This window comes from Trichosurus vulpecula, chromosome 7 (genome assembly GCF_011100635.1).
Source record: "Trichosurus vulpecula isolate mTriVul1 chromosome 7, mTriVul1.pri, whole genome shotgun sequence".
In the NCBI taxonomy this organism is placed as follows: Eukaryota; Metazoa; Chordata; class Mammalia; order Diprotodontia; family Phalangeridae; genus Trichosurus; species Trichosurus vulpecula.
In genome coordinates this window covers 34,626,512-34,645,321 of record NC_050579.1, presented here as the reverse complement: position 1 = coordinate 34,645,321, position 18,810 = coordinate 34,626,512, and the positions used below count along the sequence as shown (strand labels likewise).

Below are 18,810 nucleotides of genomic sequence, written 5' to 3'. Positions count from 1 at the left end.
AAGGTCACCAGCCTCACTTTCTCCTCCAGAGCCATCTGGGTCCAGTGGCAAGATATAGATCAGGATGAGTAGAGATAGCCCCCACATGCAGAGGAAATTAATTCTGGAGGTGACAAAATATGATAATATCCAGGGTTCAATTTTTAGAATATCTCAAAGAAGGGAAAATTCATACCAAATAGATATTATGGATAGTATTATGATCACAAAAGTATTATGATCACAAACTGAGAAAAGAACAGTAAGAAGTGATTAGTATGTCCACCTTCTCATCTCTATAAGAATGGTCTATGCATAAATGGAGAATATCCTTAATGGAAAATATGAGAAACTAACAGGGTCACATTCATGTTTAGTCATTCTCCAAGCTCTGGGTATGAATGAGGAAAGGAAAGGTTAAGGGAAAGGAGGGGAAGAATTTTTAAGCACCTACCATGGGCCAGGCACTGCACTAAGTGCTTTACAGATATTATCTCATTTAATTCTCACAACAACCTGGGAGGTAGGTACTGTTATCCCCTTTTACAAATGAGGAAACTGAGGAAACAGAAGTTAAGTGATTTGCCCAGAGTCACATAACTAGTAAGTGTATAAGGCTAGATGTGAACTCAGATCTTCTTTATTCCAGGCCTAGTACTCTTTCCACTGTGGTCTCTAGCTGTTAAGTTGGTATAAGCAACTATATGCAAAGCAAGGACCCCCTTTGATCCTTTTGAAGAGTTAAATTTTGCTTCTTAAAAACATCTGATTTTCTCTGGATAGATTCTCTTGCCTTGTCAACATATTTTGAATGTCCCCTTTCAGGATGTCATTTAAATTTATTAGGTTTCATGCTATCTGTGACTAAAACATTTGTCCAAAGGAAACACCAGTGGTCTTTCCTCTCCATCCCCAACAGTACATGGGAATCCCAGTGATATACAGACATATGGCCTTTTCTGGGTTTGCACTTTTTACTTTGTGTTTCTGTATTTCTGTCTCTTATATTGTCTTGACTGTCTTTGTGTGTCTTCACAGCTTCAGGAGTGTCAGTGACTTTTCTTCTGAAACCAGTTATGTATTTGTACTTAGTGAAGCGACATTATTTTACTTTTGAAAATAATAGAAAATCTAAGACAATTAATTTTAATTTAATTGTTGAAGATCACAGATGATTCTCTATAACCAGTCTCAAGTTATTTCAGTTTTTTAAAAGTTTCAGAGTTTCTCTGGAAAACTAGCTTATCCTATTGTACTTACCAAAATGAATGATGTTGAGAAACATTACAAATATGAAGATCTTTGTAACCTTCCACACAAAGATGAGTACCCAATTCATCTGCATCATGAGCTTGAACTGGTTGGTACTTATGATGGCATATCTTATTCACACTGAGATTCAATATGTACAGCTCAAATTCTATTGGGTTTAAATAATAATAACATAACATATATTATGCATATAATATAGTATAAAATATATAACATAATGCCATGTGTTATATTATGTTATATATTTATTATATTATATTATATTATATTATATTATATTATATTATATTATATTATATTATATTATGTTATATATTTATTATATTATATTATATTATATTCTTTACATATAATAGCTAACAGCTAGCATTTATACAGGTCTTATTACGTGCTAAGCCCTTTATAATTATTCTCTCATCTGATCCTCACAACAACCCCGGGACATAGGTGTTATTATTAACCTCGTTTTGCAGATGAAGAAATTGAAGCAAACAGAGGTGAGGTGACGTGCCCAAAGTCACACAGCTAGTAATTGTCTAAGACTGGATTTGAACTTAGTTCCAATAGTCCTGACGCTCTATCCACTGAGTCACCTGGCTGCCTGTAAATTAAATTATATTAAATAAACATTAAGGTATCTTCACTATCAGTTGAATAGAATTCTCTATATTTGTCTTGCTTTTGTTGACTTTGATTTGAAGTTTGTTTTCACTGAAAAAAAGTAGATATATTTATGCAAGAATCATGCTCAAAAATATCCAGTAATTTTAGCATCAGGTGTGGGAGTCCAGAAGATCCAAGATCAAATCCAGCCTCATATCCTTACTAACTGTATGACCCTGGGCAAGGCACTTAACCTCTGTTTACCTCAGTTTCATCAGCTGTAAAATGGGGGTAATAATAGCACCTATCTTCCAAGGTGGTTGTGAAAATAGAATGAAATAATATTTGTACAAGCACATAGTAGGTGCTTAATAAATTCTTACTTCCTTCCTTCCTCTCCTTCTTTCCTTCAGGCTTCACCTGAGATGGTCTCCTGATCTCAGAGGGAATATGTCCCGCAATTTGGAAAATTCTCCTAGATTACATATAGCACTTTCTTCATTTATTAAGTAGTGACTCTTGGTAGGAACCAGCTGTATTTCCCCCCAAATTCATCCCTTCTTCAAATTTCCCCAATTTCTGTGTATGGCGGCATCATCCTCCCAAGCCATCAAGTTCACAAACTTGTCATCCTCCTTGACTTCTTTCTCCTCCAATCACCAAATCTGATCAGTTGTTAAGTCTTTTTAATCCTGTCTCTGCTTCCATTCTCTTCTTTCCCCACAGTTTCTCTCCTGGTTTACCTCTTGTTTGGACTATTCCAATAGCCCCTTCATTGGTCTCCCTCCCTCCCTTGTCTCTTCCCTCTCCGAAGCATCCTTCAAACAGCTGCCAGATTAATATTCCTTAAACATAGATCTATCGTGCCATGTCTCACCCTCCCAAATCTTCAAGAATCTCCTTTTTCTACTAGGATGAAATGAGACATACTCAGCCAAGCACTTTGAGTCCTCCCCCATTGGGTCCTCATGCCATACCACTCCCTCTTATTCACCCTATGTGCTAGTCAAAGTTGCCTGCTAACTTCCCATTTATAATATTCCATCTCTGATTCCTTCCACCCAGTTATTTGCACTCTCCACTCTTAAAATAAGTTACCTTATAAATACTTTATATTTACTTATATATTTGTTGCATCTCTCCCCCTCTCCCCACAGTAGAATGTAAGCTCATTGAGGGTAGGGATGCTTTGTTTTTATATCCCTATATCTAACACCATGTAAGGCACATATTTGGCACTTACTGTTTGTTGACTTGTCTTTGTATCTTCAGTACCAAGCACTGTGTCTGACACATAGTAGGCACCTAATAAATCCTTATTTGATTGAATTAAATTGATAGCAATTGATTGAATCACACTCTTTCCTAGGATCCTAGATTGAGAGCTGGAAGGGACCTTAGAAATCCTCAATTCTAAGCCCTTCTTTTTCCAGATAATGAAACTGAGGCCCAGAGAGGTTAAGTGACTTGCCTGGGTCACACAGGTAGTAAGTAAATGGCAGAGGCTTTGACTACCAATCCATTATGCTTTCCCCTGTATCAAATCAAGACACAATTCAAGTGCCACCTTCTTCATAAAGCCTTGCCTAATTTCTACAGTGACTGGTGCTTTCCCCACCCCAAATTACCTTGTATTTAATTTTTATATACATACATACATACATACACAAACATACATGTGTGTATATATACATATATACACACAAACATTATATATATGCATATATGTATATATTCTGTCTCCTCTGATAGGAGGGAAGCTCCCTGCGGGCAGGAATCATTTCACTTTTGTCTTTACAACTTTGATTCTTAGAACAGTGGCTGCTGCCGTGGCTTGATGATTGATTGATTGAAGTGTGATAATCTACTTATTTCACGAGGATATTACTCAAAGGGCTTGAGTGCTTTGCAACCTGAGAAATACAGAGAACGAATGAAATAAAGCCACTTAGGCTCCTCGAGGAAAAGAGCAGGCAATTGATTTAGGTATTCAAAAATGGTTATTGAGAACCAACTGTATATTTCTATTGCTGTGCTGTGTGAGGCAAAGAAACAGAAGCAGCTTGGAGCTTGGGATCACATTGTACTGTCTCTATAGTAGAGAGGGCACTGGATCGGGAGGCAAGAAGAACAGGGTTCGAATATCATTTCAGACATGGCCTGTGTGACCATGGGCAAGTCACTTAATCTCGCTGTGCCTCAGTGTCCTCATTTATAAAATAAGGAGGTTGGACTCAATGGCCTACAAGGTAACTTTAACCTTTAAACTAGGATTCTGGGATCTTCTGACCTCCCTTTTCCTCCCCCATGATACTTCCTACAGATCTGTTACAGGGAAGCTGGTGAGGACTGCTCTTGGTATGGCCAATCTAATTGTAAAGAGAATTGGAACCACTGCTACAAAAAATCGGAAGGTCTAATCCTTACCCTTCCAGAGGCTATAACCTCATTGGAGAGATAAAACACAAGCACATGAATAGTCATGTGTTTCACATATTGGTGTAGTGTATAGAGTAAGGGATTTGGAGTCAGAGGACCTGGGTTTGAATTCCATCTCCACTAATGACTATGTGATATTGGCCAAGCTCCTTATTGTCTTTGGGCCTCAGGTTCCTAATCTGTTCAATGAGAGGGTTGGGTACGATGCCCTCTCTTCCCATCTCTAAATCTTGAGCTAAATCAGTGATGTGGGCAGGTGCTGGCGGGAATCGATCCAAGGAGGCAGGGATGGATTCCCAAGGACTGGGATGATGAGGGGAGGCGTCTCTGCTGGGGAGAAACAGGAGCTTGAACATGCTCAGCACCGGCATGTTCGCAGCCAGGTCAGATGAAGCAGCTCCAGTCCTCCATGCCTATATCTTTTAGAGTATTCAAGATGAAGACGGAAGTCAAAGAAAAACAAGAGCAAAGAGAAAATATTGACAAAATCAAGTCTCGTGTGAATAAGATGCGGAAGGAAGCTCTGGCGATACAGTTCCAAGAATGGCTTCGGGATACCAATGGAAAGATTCCACTTCCTGTGGTAAGGAGAAGAGGAATGGGGGAGAGGATGGGGGAGGAGGAAGAGGAGATGAGGGAGGGGGTGTTTGGTTATGAGACTACTAATGGAAAAAATGACTGTCTAGCCTTCAGCCTTAAATCCTCCCCCTCAGATCCCACTTCTCCAGGAGCTCATTCAGCCCTCCAACTTCTTGGTCCATGCGAGTTGATTCTCTTGGCTTATCTACAATGTCTTTTTCAAAAAATCCTATTTAGAGCTTGTCCCAATGGCTTCTTTGCAGAGAGGAGGGTCTGTCTTTGAGACCACCTGGTACAGTGGACAGAACACTAGCCTGATTTGTACTATTTGCCATTTTCTCTGATGCAAAATGCTCACTCTGCAAATTTAACAATTGGCTGAGAGCTGGTTGGAGCTGGGTCTACCCTGCAATCTGGAAACCTTGCCTAGTAGATATTCTAGATATCCACTCATTCATTTTCCCCCTTCAGGTTCTTTTCCTGTTGTCTGTCCCAAGATTTGCCGGGATTCCCAGGGGGAAGCAGAATAGAGCCAAAAATGATGGCACATTCTGAATTATCTTGCTGGCCATTCTCTTCCTCTGCACCTAGGACCTGATCCTAGGTAGGATCAGACAGGTGGAACTGGAAGGGCTGTTAGAGGTCACTGAATCAAGTCCCCTTGGCTCCCCTTAGAGATGAGGAAGTGGAGGTCCAGAGAGATTGACTTCCTCAGAATCACACAGGTGGTAAGTGTTGGAACCTCAACCCTTTGACACTGAATCTAGCACCCCAGTGTACTACACTGCCCCCCTCCTCATCAGTGTCTGCTGCACCCCACTTCTACCACTGGGGTTCTCAAGACTTTGGAGAAATAAATAACTCCTCCAAAAAGTTAGGGTCCTCTTCTTTTAGAGGGATCACACCCAGAGCACAGATTTAAAGGTATTATGATCAAAGACTGTTTTTTAAAATGTAAGGTATGAATTGACCCTCTCTTTGGGTGTTTATCTGCTCCTGTCTGTCTGATTTGCAGATTCAGAATGCCGTCCGAGCGTTTCTGGACACTTCAGCAGGCAGGAAAGCTGGTGAGCACATCTACCTTAGCAGCATCTGCCTGAGTGCCAAGCAAGACTCCATTTAGTAGTGAGTGGTAGGGAAAATGTTAGTGTATCAGTGCTATTGTTGGGCATCGGGGAGGGGCAGGTAGGTTTTTTGACAGTTGCTAAGAGGAGAAGAATTCAAAAGGCAGAGAGACAGTGACCTAAATGCCTCCCTGTGAAGCAATCTCAATGTAAGCCAAAGCAAGAAGCTTTCAAAAAAAAATTATCCCAAGCCCCCAAAAACTTAAGCAAGAAAGAGGGGCCCAAGAGCCTTGCAAATGACGCAGGAAGTGGTGAGAGGTTTTTAAATGTTCCAGTCAAGCTTGAGATGTTCCAGGGGCATCTCAAACCCAGCATGACTGAAAAGCAACTCAGCCTCCTCCCCCAGGACACATGCCCCTCATCCAAACCGCTCTGTTTCTATTGAGGGCACTAGGATTCTCTGGTTTTGTAACCTCAGTCATCCTAGGCTCTCCCTCTTCTCCACCACACCCATCTCGCTCATGCTAAGTCTTAGAACTTCTGCTTCCTCGGAACATCTCTCAGACCCTTCCTTTCCTCTTCATATGACCCCCTGCTTGGTTCAGACCCTAAATGGCTTTTGACTGAGCTGTTGCAACAGCCAATTATTTTAGTAACTGCTCTCAGCCTGCTGCAAGTTTCTCCCCTGTCAGAGCCATCCTCTCTCCAACGCTGCCAAAACAGTCTTCTGAGAGCAAAGGAAAAAAACATGTCATTTCACTACTCAAAGACTGTTAGTGTCTTATTGCCCAAAATAAGATAAAATAAACTTCTCCACTTGGCATTTAAGGCCCTCCCCAGGCTGACTCCAACCTACTTTTTCAGGCTTATTTAGCATTATTCTCATTCAGACCCTCCATGTTCCAGCCAAACCGCATTGCCAGCTGCTCCCTGAGCTCAACATTTCATCTCTTACCTCGAGTTTTCCTTCCAAGTTACAAAGAAAGTGTAACCTGCACTGGCAGAGGGAGTTTCCTTACCTGGGAGTTCCCTATAGCAGTGACATCACAGGTCCAGGACCCATTTCTGTCCCTGTCCTTCTATGCCTGGAACATACTACCTCTTCTTCACCTCTCTAAATCTTTATCTCCCTTCAAGACTAGTACCGCCTCATCTTGGAAGCCTTCCCTGATTTCCCCTTGTGTTTAGCACTCTTTCCATTCTCAGTTTGCCTGCCCGATACTTGATTTTATACACATCAGACCCTTCCCATACACGGTAAGCTCCAAGAGGACAGGAATATTTTCTATTTTGTCTTTGGATCCCCAGCATCTCACACCTCAGTATTTATTAAATTGTCTCGTTGAAGGGTCACTGTGTAATAATAGCTAGCATTTGTCTAGCATGTCAAGATACAAAGCATGCCATTAGATCCTCGCCGTAGATCTGGGGAGTAGGCGCTATCCTTGTCTCCATTTCATATGATTGCGATGGAACACTATTGTGCTGTAAGAAATGATGAACAGAAGACAATTCCAAAAGACTCATGATGGAAAATGCCATCCACATCCAAAAAAGAGCCATGGAGTCCGAAGGCACATCGAAGCAGACTATTTTCTTTCTCATGGTCTTTCCCTTTCATTCTGATTCTTCTTTACAACATGATTAATGTGGAAATATGTCTAATATGATTGTACATGTAGAGCCTAGAGCAAATTACATGCTGTCTTGAGGAGAAAGAGGAAAATTTGGAACTCAAAATCTTATAAAATGAATGTTGAAAACTAAAAATAAATACATAAAATGGAAAAAAAAGGATGAGCAGGGTGATTTCAGAAAAACCTGGGAAGACTGACATGAACTGTTATGAAGTAAACTGAGCAGAACCAGCAGAACACTGTACACAGTAACAGCAATATTGTAACGATGTTTAGATGTGAATGACCTAGTTATTCCCAGCAATACAATGATCCAAGATAATTCCAAGGGACTCAGGATGAAAAAATGCTATCTACCTCCAGAGAGAGAACTGTTGGACTCAGAGTGCAGATTGCAGCACAATTTTTTCTTTATTTAATTTTCTTATTCCCTCCCCCCAACTCTGCAATGGGGCTAACATGGAAATGTTTTGAGTGACTTTATATATGTAATGGATATCATATTTCTTGCCCTCTCAATGGGTAGGGGAGGGGGTGGAGGGAAGGACAGAATTTAGAATGATAATAAAAAGAAATGTTATCTCCATTTTATAGAAGAAGAAACTGAGGCTGACAGAGGTTAAGTGACTTGCTCAGTGAGTGTCACCCAGCTAGTAAGTATCTGAGGTTGGATTTGAACTTTAGTCTTCCTGACTTCAAGTCCAATACTCTATCTACTGTGCCACCCAACTGCCACTAAGTTAACAATTGACTGAGAGCTGGGTGGAGCCCGGTCTGCCCTGCAACCCAGAAACCTTACCTAGTAGACATTCCAGATATCCACTCATTCATTTCCCCCTTCAGGCTCTTTTTCTGTTGTCTGTCCCAAGATTTGCTGGGATTACCCGGGGAAGGAGAATACAGCCAATAATGGTGGCACATTCTGAATTTTCTTGCTGGCAGCAAGTGTTAGCAATTATTTAAGGAAGTTAGTTAGGCTGGTGCCTCTTTCCAGCAAATTACACAGACCGATCCTGGTTGGCCATGTACTTTGCTGAGAGGCAGTGTGATATAGAGGTTAGAACACTGGTCTTGGAGCCAGGAACACCGGGGTTCAAGTCCCACTTCTGTGAGATGGTGGGCAAGTCACTTAAACTGCCACGGCTCTGGGCAACTTTCTAAGACTGTATATTGCAGAGAAGGTGCCAACCTGCATTGGCAGAGGGAATTTCTCCATTTAGGGATTCCCTATATCAATGCAATCACAGATCCAGTCCCTGTCTCATGTGGACAGAACCACAGGGTCTGACAGAGACTGTTAGGAGGCGAGTGGTCCCAGGGATGTGCTAGAGCCAGCTTGTCCCAGATCAGAAAACAAACTTGATTGTTCAGGTTTCAGTGGGAGCATTTGCCCTGCAGGAATCAGCAAATGTGACAAATTAGGGCTTGATTGATTGTTTTGCTACTTGTCTAGACTTAAGAAAATGTTAATATTGTGGATTAAACTTTAAAAGTCCTGTATACAGGATTCACACCCCCCCTTCCTGGAGAGCTGGTTGTTAAACATTTACCAACACACCACTGGGAGTTGATGAGAGGTAAACAGACTACCTTAAAATGTAAGGTGCTTTGTAACTGGAAAGTAGTATAGGCATGTAAATTATTCATCATTTATTATTTAAATTCATTTAATATGCACATAATTGTTCTCATAGGCAACTAAATGAAACAAATATTTATAACCAATATCCCTTCCTGCCACTCTGATATTCTTGGCAGGGCATAGGGGACACACAGGTGTACAAGCAGCTACATCTCCGGGGTGCCTATAATTTAATTCAGATGTGCCCTGGGCACAAATGGGAAATGGTACTCCGTGACTGCTTTAGAACAGTGAGTTCTGTCTGATGCTCCTCTCTCTGGCCCATGCTCTGAGCCAGCTCCTGGTGCTTTATTAAATGAAGGTCTGGCAAATATGAGATCACAAGATCAAAGAAATTAGAAGGAACTTTTGAAATCCTCCAGTCGAACCCTCTCATTTCAAAGATGAGGAAACTGAAGATCCAAGAACTAAAGTGACATGTAATAGGCACTCAGGGGGTACGTCAAAGAGCTGGGGCTCAAACCCAGGTCCTTTGGCCCCCCCAATCCAGAGCTCTTTCTACTTCATCACACTACCGGACTGACACAGGCTTGGATGGAGATTGAATTTTCTCATACTACCCAAAGTAGTACATGTTTGCTGGTTAATAAGTAGTAGAAGACAACGAAACAGAAAAGTGTGAATTCCAGCTGTCCAGTTGTGCCTTTGGGTGGGCTCGAAAACAGGAAAGAACAGTAGAGAGGAAACCAAGCTTACAAAAAGCTGGGCATAAGACCAAACTCATCCAGGTCATCCCCAAAGCATCTAGATGAAGCTAGAAGCAAGACAACAGATTTGGCAGCATTTCTAGAACAAATTATTTTCATCAGTGATGATGGTGGTGGAATCAAAAATATTTGAACTCCAATCTCTGAGTCTCTGGTGTGTTATGTAAAGGAAAGGAAATGGAACATCTGGCCTGGACCAAGGTGGGGAAAGAATCCTGTGCTAGAGGTAACTCAATTTTGAAAATATTGAGGGATAAATGTTTAAGATTTCTGATTTCAGAAAGATCCCAAATGATTGGGGAAAATAATTAATGTTATTATTATCCAGAAACGGTAATTGAGGACATCAATATCTACTGACCCATTTATATCCTTTTTCATCTCTGTAAAATCCAAATGTAATCCGTCTCTCTAGGAATCCTGAGAAGACCAGAGTAAAGAATGATAGAGGTTTACTAAGCTATGGAAATGGGGCCATGCATATGAGTTCTAGAATTTTCCAGTTTCCATTTCCTTTTTTTCAGGCTACATTCATGAGAATATATATATTTTCATCTTTGATGCAAATTTTAGAAGGGAACAATCAGGCTCTAACAAACTACTTTTTAAAATAGAACATGTCTTCAAATTCATGTGATTAACTTAAAGGTATACACAATGAGGTATTTTACTATGTTTATTGCTTATTGATTTAAAAAAGAATTGACTTGGTAGAGTAAGATGTAGCCCAAAAGTTTCTTTTCAACAAAGTATTACCCAATCATATATTAAAATCATGCAGATTTTTTGATAGAGTCAGCCACACAGATACTTTTTTTAAAAAAAATTATTATTTATTTTTAAATTTTCTTTTAAAAATTTGAGTTCCAAATTTTCTCTCTTGCTGCAGCTCCCCTCCCCTACCCACTGGGAAAGCAAGCAATATGATATTGATTATACATGTGAAATCATGCAAAACATATATCCATATTAGCATGTCACAAAAAAACCCAAGAAAAATAAAGAAAGTGAGAAAATTATGCTTCAATTTGCACTCAGAATTCATCAGTTCTCTCTCTGGAGGTAGTAGATAGCATTTTTCATCAAGAGTCCTTCAGAATTGCCTTTGATTGTTGTCTTGATCAGAGTAGCTATCTTTCACGGTTGATCATCATTATAATATTGCTGTCACTGTGTACACTGAACTTCTGGTCCTGTTCACTTCACTTCGCAACAGTTCATATAGGTCTTGTCATGTTTCCTAAAACCACCCCCTTTGTAGTTTTCCATCACAATCATATACTACAACTTGTTTAGCTATTCCCCAATTGATGGTCATCCCCTCAATTTCTAATTCATGGTAAGTACAAAAAGAGCTGCTATAAATATTTTTGTACATAAGGGTCCTTTCCCCTTTTCTTGATTTCTTTGGAATATAGGCCTAGTAGTGGTATTGCTGGGTCAAAAGGTATGGACAGTTCTATAGCCCTTTGGGCATAGTTCCAAATGATTCTCCAAAATTGTTAGAATTCACAACTCCATCAACAATGCATTAATGTACCTATTTTCCTACATCCCCTCTAGTGTTTGCCATTTCTGACAGGTGTGAGGTGGTACCTCAGAGTTGTTTTAATTTGTATTTCTCTAATCGATGGTGATTTAAAGCGTTTTTTAATATGACTGTAGGTAGCTTTGATTTCTTCTTCAGAAAGCTGCCTGTTCATATCTTTTGACCATTTATCAACTAGAGATTGGATCTTATTTTTATAAATTTGACTCTGTTCCCTATATATTTGAGAAACAAGGGTTTTATCAGAGAAACTTGCTGTATAATTTTTTGGTATTACTTCATTGTCTATGGTACCTTTTAGCAAAATATAGTTCCCATGATTATCTCTTTTAGTTAGATCTATTCTTTGTTTTTGCTTTGTCTGAGATCATGATTGCTACTCCTGCCTTTTTTTACTTTGGCTGTAGCATAACACATTTTGATCCAGCCCCTTATTTTAATTCTTTTGTGTTTCTTTCTGTTTCAAGTGTGTCTCTTATAAACAATGTATTTTTGTATTCTGGTTTCTAATCCATTTTGCTATCCAGTTCCATTTTATGGGTGAGTTTATCCCATTCACATTCACAGGTATGTTGACTGTGTATTTCCCACCATTCAGAGTGTTCCTACAGTGTAGAAAGAAATAAAAGTCCCCAGATCATTGAATGGACTCCCTGTGGACAAATTATGAGAGGGCATAGACAATAATCCCACAAGATGGGCAAGTATAGAGGGATCATGGTATTTGTTGTTGAGAAATGAAGTTAATTGATAGTATCACAGATCCATTTGGTTTTTTTAAATATTTCTTTGTATCTGATGAATGGGAGAAGCTCCTGGTCTTTGATATATTCTTTCAGTGAGCATATGGAGCTATGAATCATGGAACATCATAATCTCTGAAGAATTAATATTGTGCTTGACTCAAAGGGCAATGAAGAAACATATGATGGGCGTACGTCTACTTACCCTAATGGGGAGGAGAATTGGTCTTTAATTGCTTGATTCCCCCCAGCCTAGTTGATGTAGTCACAGAAAGTAAAGGTCAGATGAGATGTTAAATTAACTGTAATAATATAACCACCACCAGTTGTCCCTTTATAAAGTGTGAAAAAATGTCTCCTTGATTCAACTGGAATTGATCCAGTAATAACTGGCCACGTTGCTGATGGCCCCTTAAAAGACCAAAGCTCACTAGCTCTGTGAGAGCCTGGTATGGGAGCAGTGTTGTGGAGTATGACTCCTTATACCACCTCCTATAGCAAGGGTGGGAGTGGGGGGCTTTCCTCTTGTGTTGGTCATGACGTCAATCAGCTGAGTTACTCAGCAGAAGACACTCTGTCTGGCCATTTGAGAGTCCCTTCAAGAGAGCTTGAGGCACAGTTGAAGGAGCTGAGACATAGTCTCAGGTACAGAGAGGCAGTCACGTGAGACTAGAAGCAGCTTCAAGGAGCATGACTCCTGATTTCAGAGGACAGAACCAACCAGGACCTGAAGGGAGACCTGGCTCTGGGAATGAAGAGCCGAGCTGTAGGGAGGACTGCATAAGGACGTGATGTCAGGCTCATTGTAGTTCTGCAGTCACAAGCTGCCATGACCATACGTGTTCCCTGCTTGTGTGCTTTACTATCACTGTAATGCAAAGTTGTGCCTCCTATGGATATTGTATGTTTTCTGTGGGAGGGTGATCTCCATGTTACCAGGAGAAATGTTTTGTAGCTACTGTCTTTATGGTGTCACATTAACAAATGCCTTTGTATTGAGCTAATTATTCACCTGGATGACTCTTAAGGAGAAGCTCATTGGTGGGGGCTTGTCAACTGCAGTTTTAGGAATGCAGACTCATAGAGTTCCCTAAAATCTGTGAGATTAAGTAGCCACCTTTTGGGAAATACCAGAGGGGCTGATCCTTAGAATGATATATGTGCAAGAACTGGAATAAAAAATGACATCTGGGAAACATATCATTAGAAAAGTGTCAGTCATGTAGTGAGAGTGAGGGATAAATGATGGATAGCCTGAATAATGCACTAGTACCCACGGAACATAAAAAGACCAAGAGGCAGGGCTCCAATTGGCATAGGAGGGCATGAATATATAAGATGGCAAGACATAGATGTTTTGCAGTCTGCATCTTTGAAGGAAGTATCCATATGAATAAGATCATAGACCCACTGAAATATGTGCCAGGCCCTGTAGGCATTCAGATAGACTATATTAACATAGAAATGACCCTGGAAAGGGCTTACTCAACCAAAGGGCATATGGCTGCTTTAGTAGTCCCTAGGACTTGCCTGTTTCAGCTGGTGGTTCATCCCAATATCCCCAGATGACAGAGCCCTTGATTAGAATCCTAAAGAGGGGTGCCATGTGCCAGTAAGGACTTTGGCAATGTTAGGATCCTCCAGTGTCTGATGCAGGCATGCCCTAGAGCAGGGGCTCTTCACCTTTTTCGAGTCATGGACTCCTTTGGTACAGTCTGGTGAAGCCTTTGGACTCCTTCCTTCTCAGAATAACACCTCTAAATGCATAAAATGAAATACACAAGACTACAAAAGAAACCGTTGTATAGAAAAACAGTTTATCTATCTATCTATCTATCTATCTGTCTGTCTGTCTGTCTGTCTGTCTGTCTGCCTGTCTGCCTGCCTGCCTGTCTGTCTCTCTATCTGTCCATCTGTCTGTCTATCTGTCTGTCTGCCTGCCTGCCTGTCTGTCTGTCTGTCAATCTATCTATCTGTCTGTCCATCTGTCTGTCTGTCTATCTATCTATCTATCTATTTAATGTTCAAACTCAGGTTAAGGATTTCAGCCCCAGAAAGTTCCTTGAACCACATCAAGAATCCATCTCAGTAGTAGCTGCCTTGCTCTAGGGTAGAGTATTAAGTAGGGTACTCACAGAATAGCAACACCTGCAGAAAGTTTTTCTTAAGGACAGAGCCAATCATCTCCTCTCACACCACGAAATTAATGAACTGGCATGGTGGGTATTGTAGGAGCATCATAGGATTAGAGGCAGCTAGGTGGCACCATGGATAGAGTGCTAGAACTGGAGTCAGGGAGAGCCGAGTTCAAATCCAGCCTCAGACACTTACTAGTTGTGTGACCCTGGGTAAGTCACTTCACTGCTGTCTGCCTCAGTTTACCCACCTGTAAAATGAGCTGGATAAGGAAATGGCAAGCCACTCCAGGATCTTTGCCAGGAAAGCACCAAATGGGGTCACTAAGAGTCAGGCAGGACTGAAAACAAGTAAACAACATCCATTATATTATTCTGCCTTACATCAGTGAGGACCCTCTGGGAAACCATGTGACCCAGGAAAGCAGGTGTCGTAAGGTCCCAGATGGAAGGAGCAAGGGTTCTCCAAGGAGTTCGTCAGCCATGTTGGGAGATGAAAAACTATAAGCAGCGGGGTTTGCAGATGAGCACGCTCAGGTTTCACTCATACTGCGAGTTATACAGATTGTGAAGGTACCTTGTCTCTCCAGAAGCCCTAAGTGGATTCCCCTTGTCAGGGAACGGGGCAGGACCCAACTCCAGGATAATCCTAGGTCAGGAGGACAGTATAAGTCCTTGGGTCCTATAGGTCCCAAGGCTCACCAGAGAGAGGAGAGTTGTCTTTAACTGTTTATGGACTTGGATCTTTTGGGGGGCTGTGGGGGGGGGTGGAGTTAGGATAAATAAAGCCTGCTCTATATTGGATATCTTATCAGTCTCTCCTTGGTAAGATGCCCTTTACTTTCTCTTTCCAGTTAAAAATCTTGCTTGCTTTAGCGCTTGTATGGGAACTAAGGGCCTTTTTCCCTTTTTGTTCAGACCTAGACATTTTTTCAAGAAGACCTTGGGTGGGGTGGGAACAAAAGAGAATATAATTATTGTGTAGCCTGCTGAGGTGGCATCTTGTCTGTGTAGACATAGAGAGTTGTAATCCTGTGGTTCTGGACTATGGGTTATATTTGAGGTCTTGTCTGGAATGTTTTTTCTTCCTTTCTTCTTTTTCCCTTTGGTGTAGGCTACCAGCACTAGTAGTCATGCCAGTGAGCAGCAGTTTGTTTTGTGGCTAAGCTTTCTTCATCAGCAGTGGTCAGGTTTAGACAAACTCTTGCCAGCACCAAGGCAGGATGAGCCCAGCTATGTTTTAGAGACTTGGTGAAGCACCTGGGCCTCTCAGTTGTGGCCCCCTCTCCCAAATGTTGATCCGTATCACCTTGAGCATCAAATATGAAATCCTCTATTTGGCTTTTAAAGCCCTTCATAATCTGGTCCCTTCCTACCTTTCCAGTCTCCTTATACCTTACTCCCCTCTACAATCTGCAATTTAGTGACAATGGCTTTCTTGTTGGTTCTCAAGCATGACACTGTCTCCTGACTCCAAGCATTTTCACTGGCTGTGCCCCATGCCTGGAATGCTGTCGCTCCTCATCTCTACCTTCCGGCTTCTCTGACTCCCTTCTGGTCTCACTTTCTGCATGAAGTCTTACCCAATCTTCCTTAATTTTAGTGCCCTCTCTCTGAGACTACTCCTAATTTATCCTGGACATATCTTGTTTGTACATATTTATTTGCACATTGTCTCCCCCAAAAGGCTGTGATGCCTTGAGAATAGGGACGGGGTTTTAACTTCCTCTGTATCCCACATCCCCATATAATAGACATTTAATAAATGATCACTGATTGGTTGACTATGATAATAGCACACTGGTTTAATTTGCAGAGACCGATTTTTTTTAACATGGAGGAAAAATAGAGAGTTTGTCCATGGGGAGCCTGATAAGGCCGTCCTGAAACCCCTTGGTATCTCAGTGGGATTAGGTTATTTTTAGACAGGTTAATTCTTTGGTTAAGAAAAAATGTACCTTTTATTTGATGTCTTTTTTATGCCATGTCACTTCCTGATATCCTTCCCTTTTGTGCATACACATACTGAACCTTCTCTTCTAACAAAGAAAAGGCAAAATTTACCAACAGTGATTGTGTCATGTACACACAACAATGTAATTGCTAACATTTATATAAGACTTTAAGATTGACACAGGGCTTCACATATATATTATTTCATTTGATCCTCAGAACCAACCAATCAGCAAGCATTTATTAAGTACCTACTGTATACTAGGCACTGTGTTAAGTACAAAGAATGAAATAATGTTTCCACACAAGGAGGGATTCTAATGGGAAGAAGGAACAAGGATATATAAAAATATATACATATATAATACACAGCATAAATACAAACCTGTGAAGGTAAATTCTATTATCCCCGTTTTACAGCTGAGGAGACTAGGGCTGAGCTAGGTTAAGTTAGAATTGCACAGCTAGTTAGTGTCTGAGGCAGAATTTGAACCCACAGCTTCCTGATTTGAAGTCCAGTACTCTATTCACTACTACATCACTGACATATCATTCGAGAGGCTGAGGTACATAGAATGCTGGGCCTGGAGTCAGGAAGACCTCGAGTTTAAATCTGGCCTTAGATACTTACTAGCTGCGTGACCCGGGGCAAGTCACTTAACCTGTTTCAGTTTCCTGGACGATAAAATGAAAACAATAGAACTTATCTGTCAAGGTTGTTGTGATGATCAAATTAAATAAAATTTGTAAAGTGCTTAGCACAGTGTCTGACACATAGTAAGTGCTTAATTAACCCTAATTCCTCCCTTCCTTCCTTTCTTCCCTCCTTCCCTCCCTGCCCTCCCTCCCTCCCTGCCCTCCCTCCCTTCCTTCCTTCCTTCCTTCCTTCCTTCCTTCCTTCCTTCCTTCCTTCCTTCCACAGTCCCTCAGATGTCTTTTGAAAGAAGGGAATATGCTCGTTGTTAAGGAGAAACCACAGGGATTCAGGAGGGTACCTCATGGGTACACATGCCCTCTACAAATACACCAATTGATGTTGTCCAAGTTTCTAAAGCTAGAAGAGATAGAGGAAGGGAGAGAGACAGAACTTTTGTCTGACCTTGGAGTAAGCATTGTCTAAATGGGGTGATTTGATATTTTCTGGTTTGTTGGGTCAATATAGAAAATTCATACCTCCATGACTTTACGCTTCCCTGTTTGGGGGATTTGTTCTGCACCTGGTCAGCCATCAGCCGACCTATCCTGTGTCTGGTTAGGGAGATTGAGGCCTTGGCAATACCTCCTAGGCAAGTTCAATTTTTACTCTCTGTTTATTCCTAGGGAAGTGAAGCTGAGGCCTAAATGTTCTAGCTAAGTTAAAGTTTCTCTCTTCTTCTATGTAGCTCCATCCTCTGAATTGTGAGTATCATTTTTCAGCTCCCTTAGGGTCATAGTACTGTTTCCGACACCACTTCATCCTGCCAAGACCTGAAAAAGTCAAGGAAGAAGGAAATTATGATCCAGATGTTGGCTCTGCAGATGTTCCACCATCACCACAGAGTTCTCTGCTAACATTCATTCTTTGCTTCCTGGCCCACTTCATTTAGTGTAGCCCAACGCACCAAGCATGCATTAAGCCATGTTTTATAGCTCCATAAAGATAATTTACAGCCTATTAGCTCCTTTTTTAGCAAGAACCATCAGCTCCATGAGGGTCTTATATCACTACTTGTATTATTTCAACTATTATCACAGAAATAACAGTAACAGTTGCCTTCTCTCAAAATGGGAATCGGGAGACATTTTTCCCTCAATCAAGGGCTACTGATCCCCAGGAAAACATAGAGGCTTATAAATAAAAGGCAACTTAATTCAGTTTTTGAAATATTAAAAATGTACAAAACGTTCTTCCTATCTCCTTTAAAATTAAGAATAGGAATGTAAACGTCTATCCAGTGATGTAACAAAGAAAAAAATACATATTCCAGGGGCTTTGTATTCAAGCAGTTAAGGTAGAGGAACAGAAAAAGGAAAGAGGAAAAAGAGGAATCATTATCCTGGGGAAGGAGAGGCTAGAAGTAGGACCTCTCTGAGCCTTCATTCTCTTTATCCACGAAATACAGCATGTCCCAAAAGTCTTAGTGCAGCTTTCTGTCTCTTACTATCTCTAAGGTCCCTTCAAGTTCTAAAAGTCTGTGTTTTGAACATTTGTTGTTTGTTGTTGTTCAGTCTTTTTCTGTCGTGTCCAACTCTTCATGACCCCCTTTGGGGTTTTCTTGGCAAAGATACTGGAGCGATTTGCCATTTCCTTCTCTGGCTCATTTTACAGATGAGGAAACTGAGGCAAACGGTGTTAAGTGACTTGCACAGAGTCACACAGCTAGCAAGTGTCTGAAGTTGGATTTGAACTCAGATCTTTCTGACTCCAGGCCTGGCACTCTCTCTGCTGCTTTACCTAGCTACTGTGTTTTGAATATAAACCATTATAAATCTCTCGCCTAATGGAATCACAACTAAATAACAGAGAGG

The 18,810-nt window shown here is 41.0% G+C and overlaps 1 protein-coding gene across 1 annotated transcript in view; it reads left to right on the top strand.

The window, feature by feature from the left end:
• The window catches only part of EFCAB5 (EF-hand calcium binding domain 5), a 136,523-nt gene that overhangs the window by 25,937 nt on the left and 91,776 nt on the right, over positions 1–18,810 (top strand). Inside the window, exons 3-4 of the mRNA XM_036768146.1 lie at positions 4,720–4,876; positions 5,888–5,939. Of these exons, the coding sequence (XP_036624041.1) occupies positions 4,720–4,876; positions 5,888–5,939 (209 nt within the window). The remainder of the gene's footprint in view (positions 1–4,719; positions 4,877–5,887; positions 5,940–18,810) is intronic.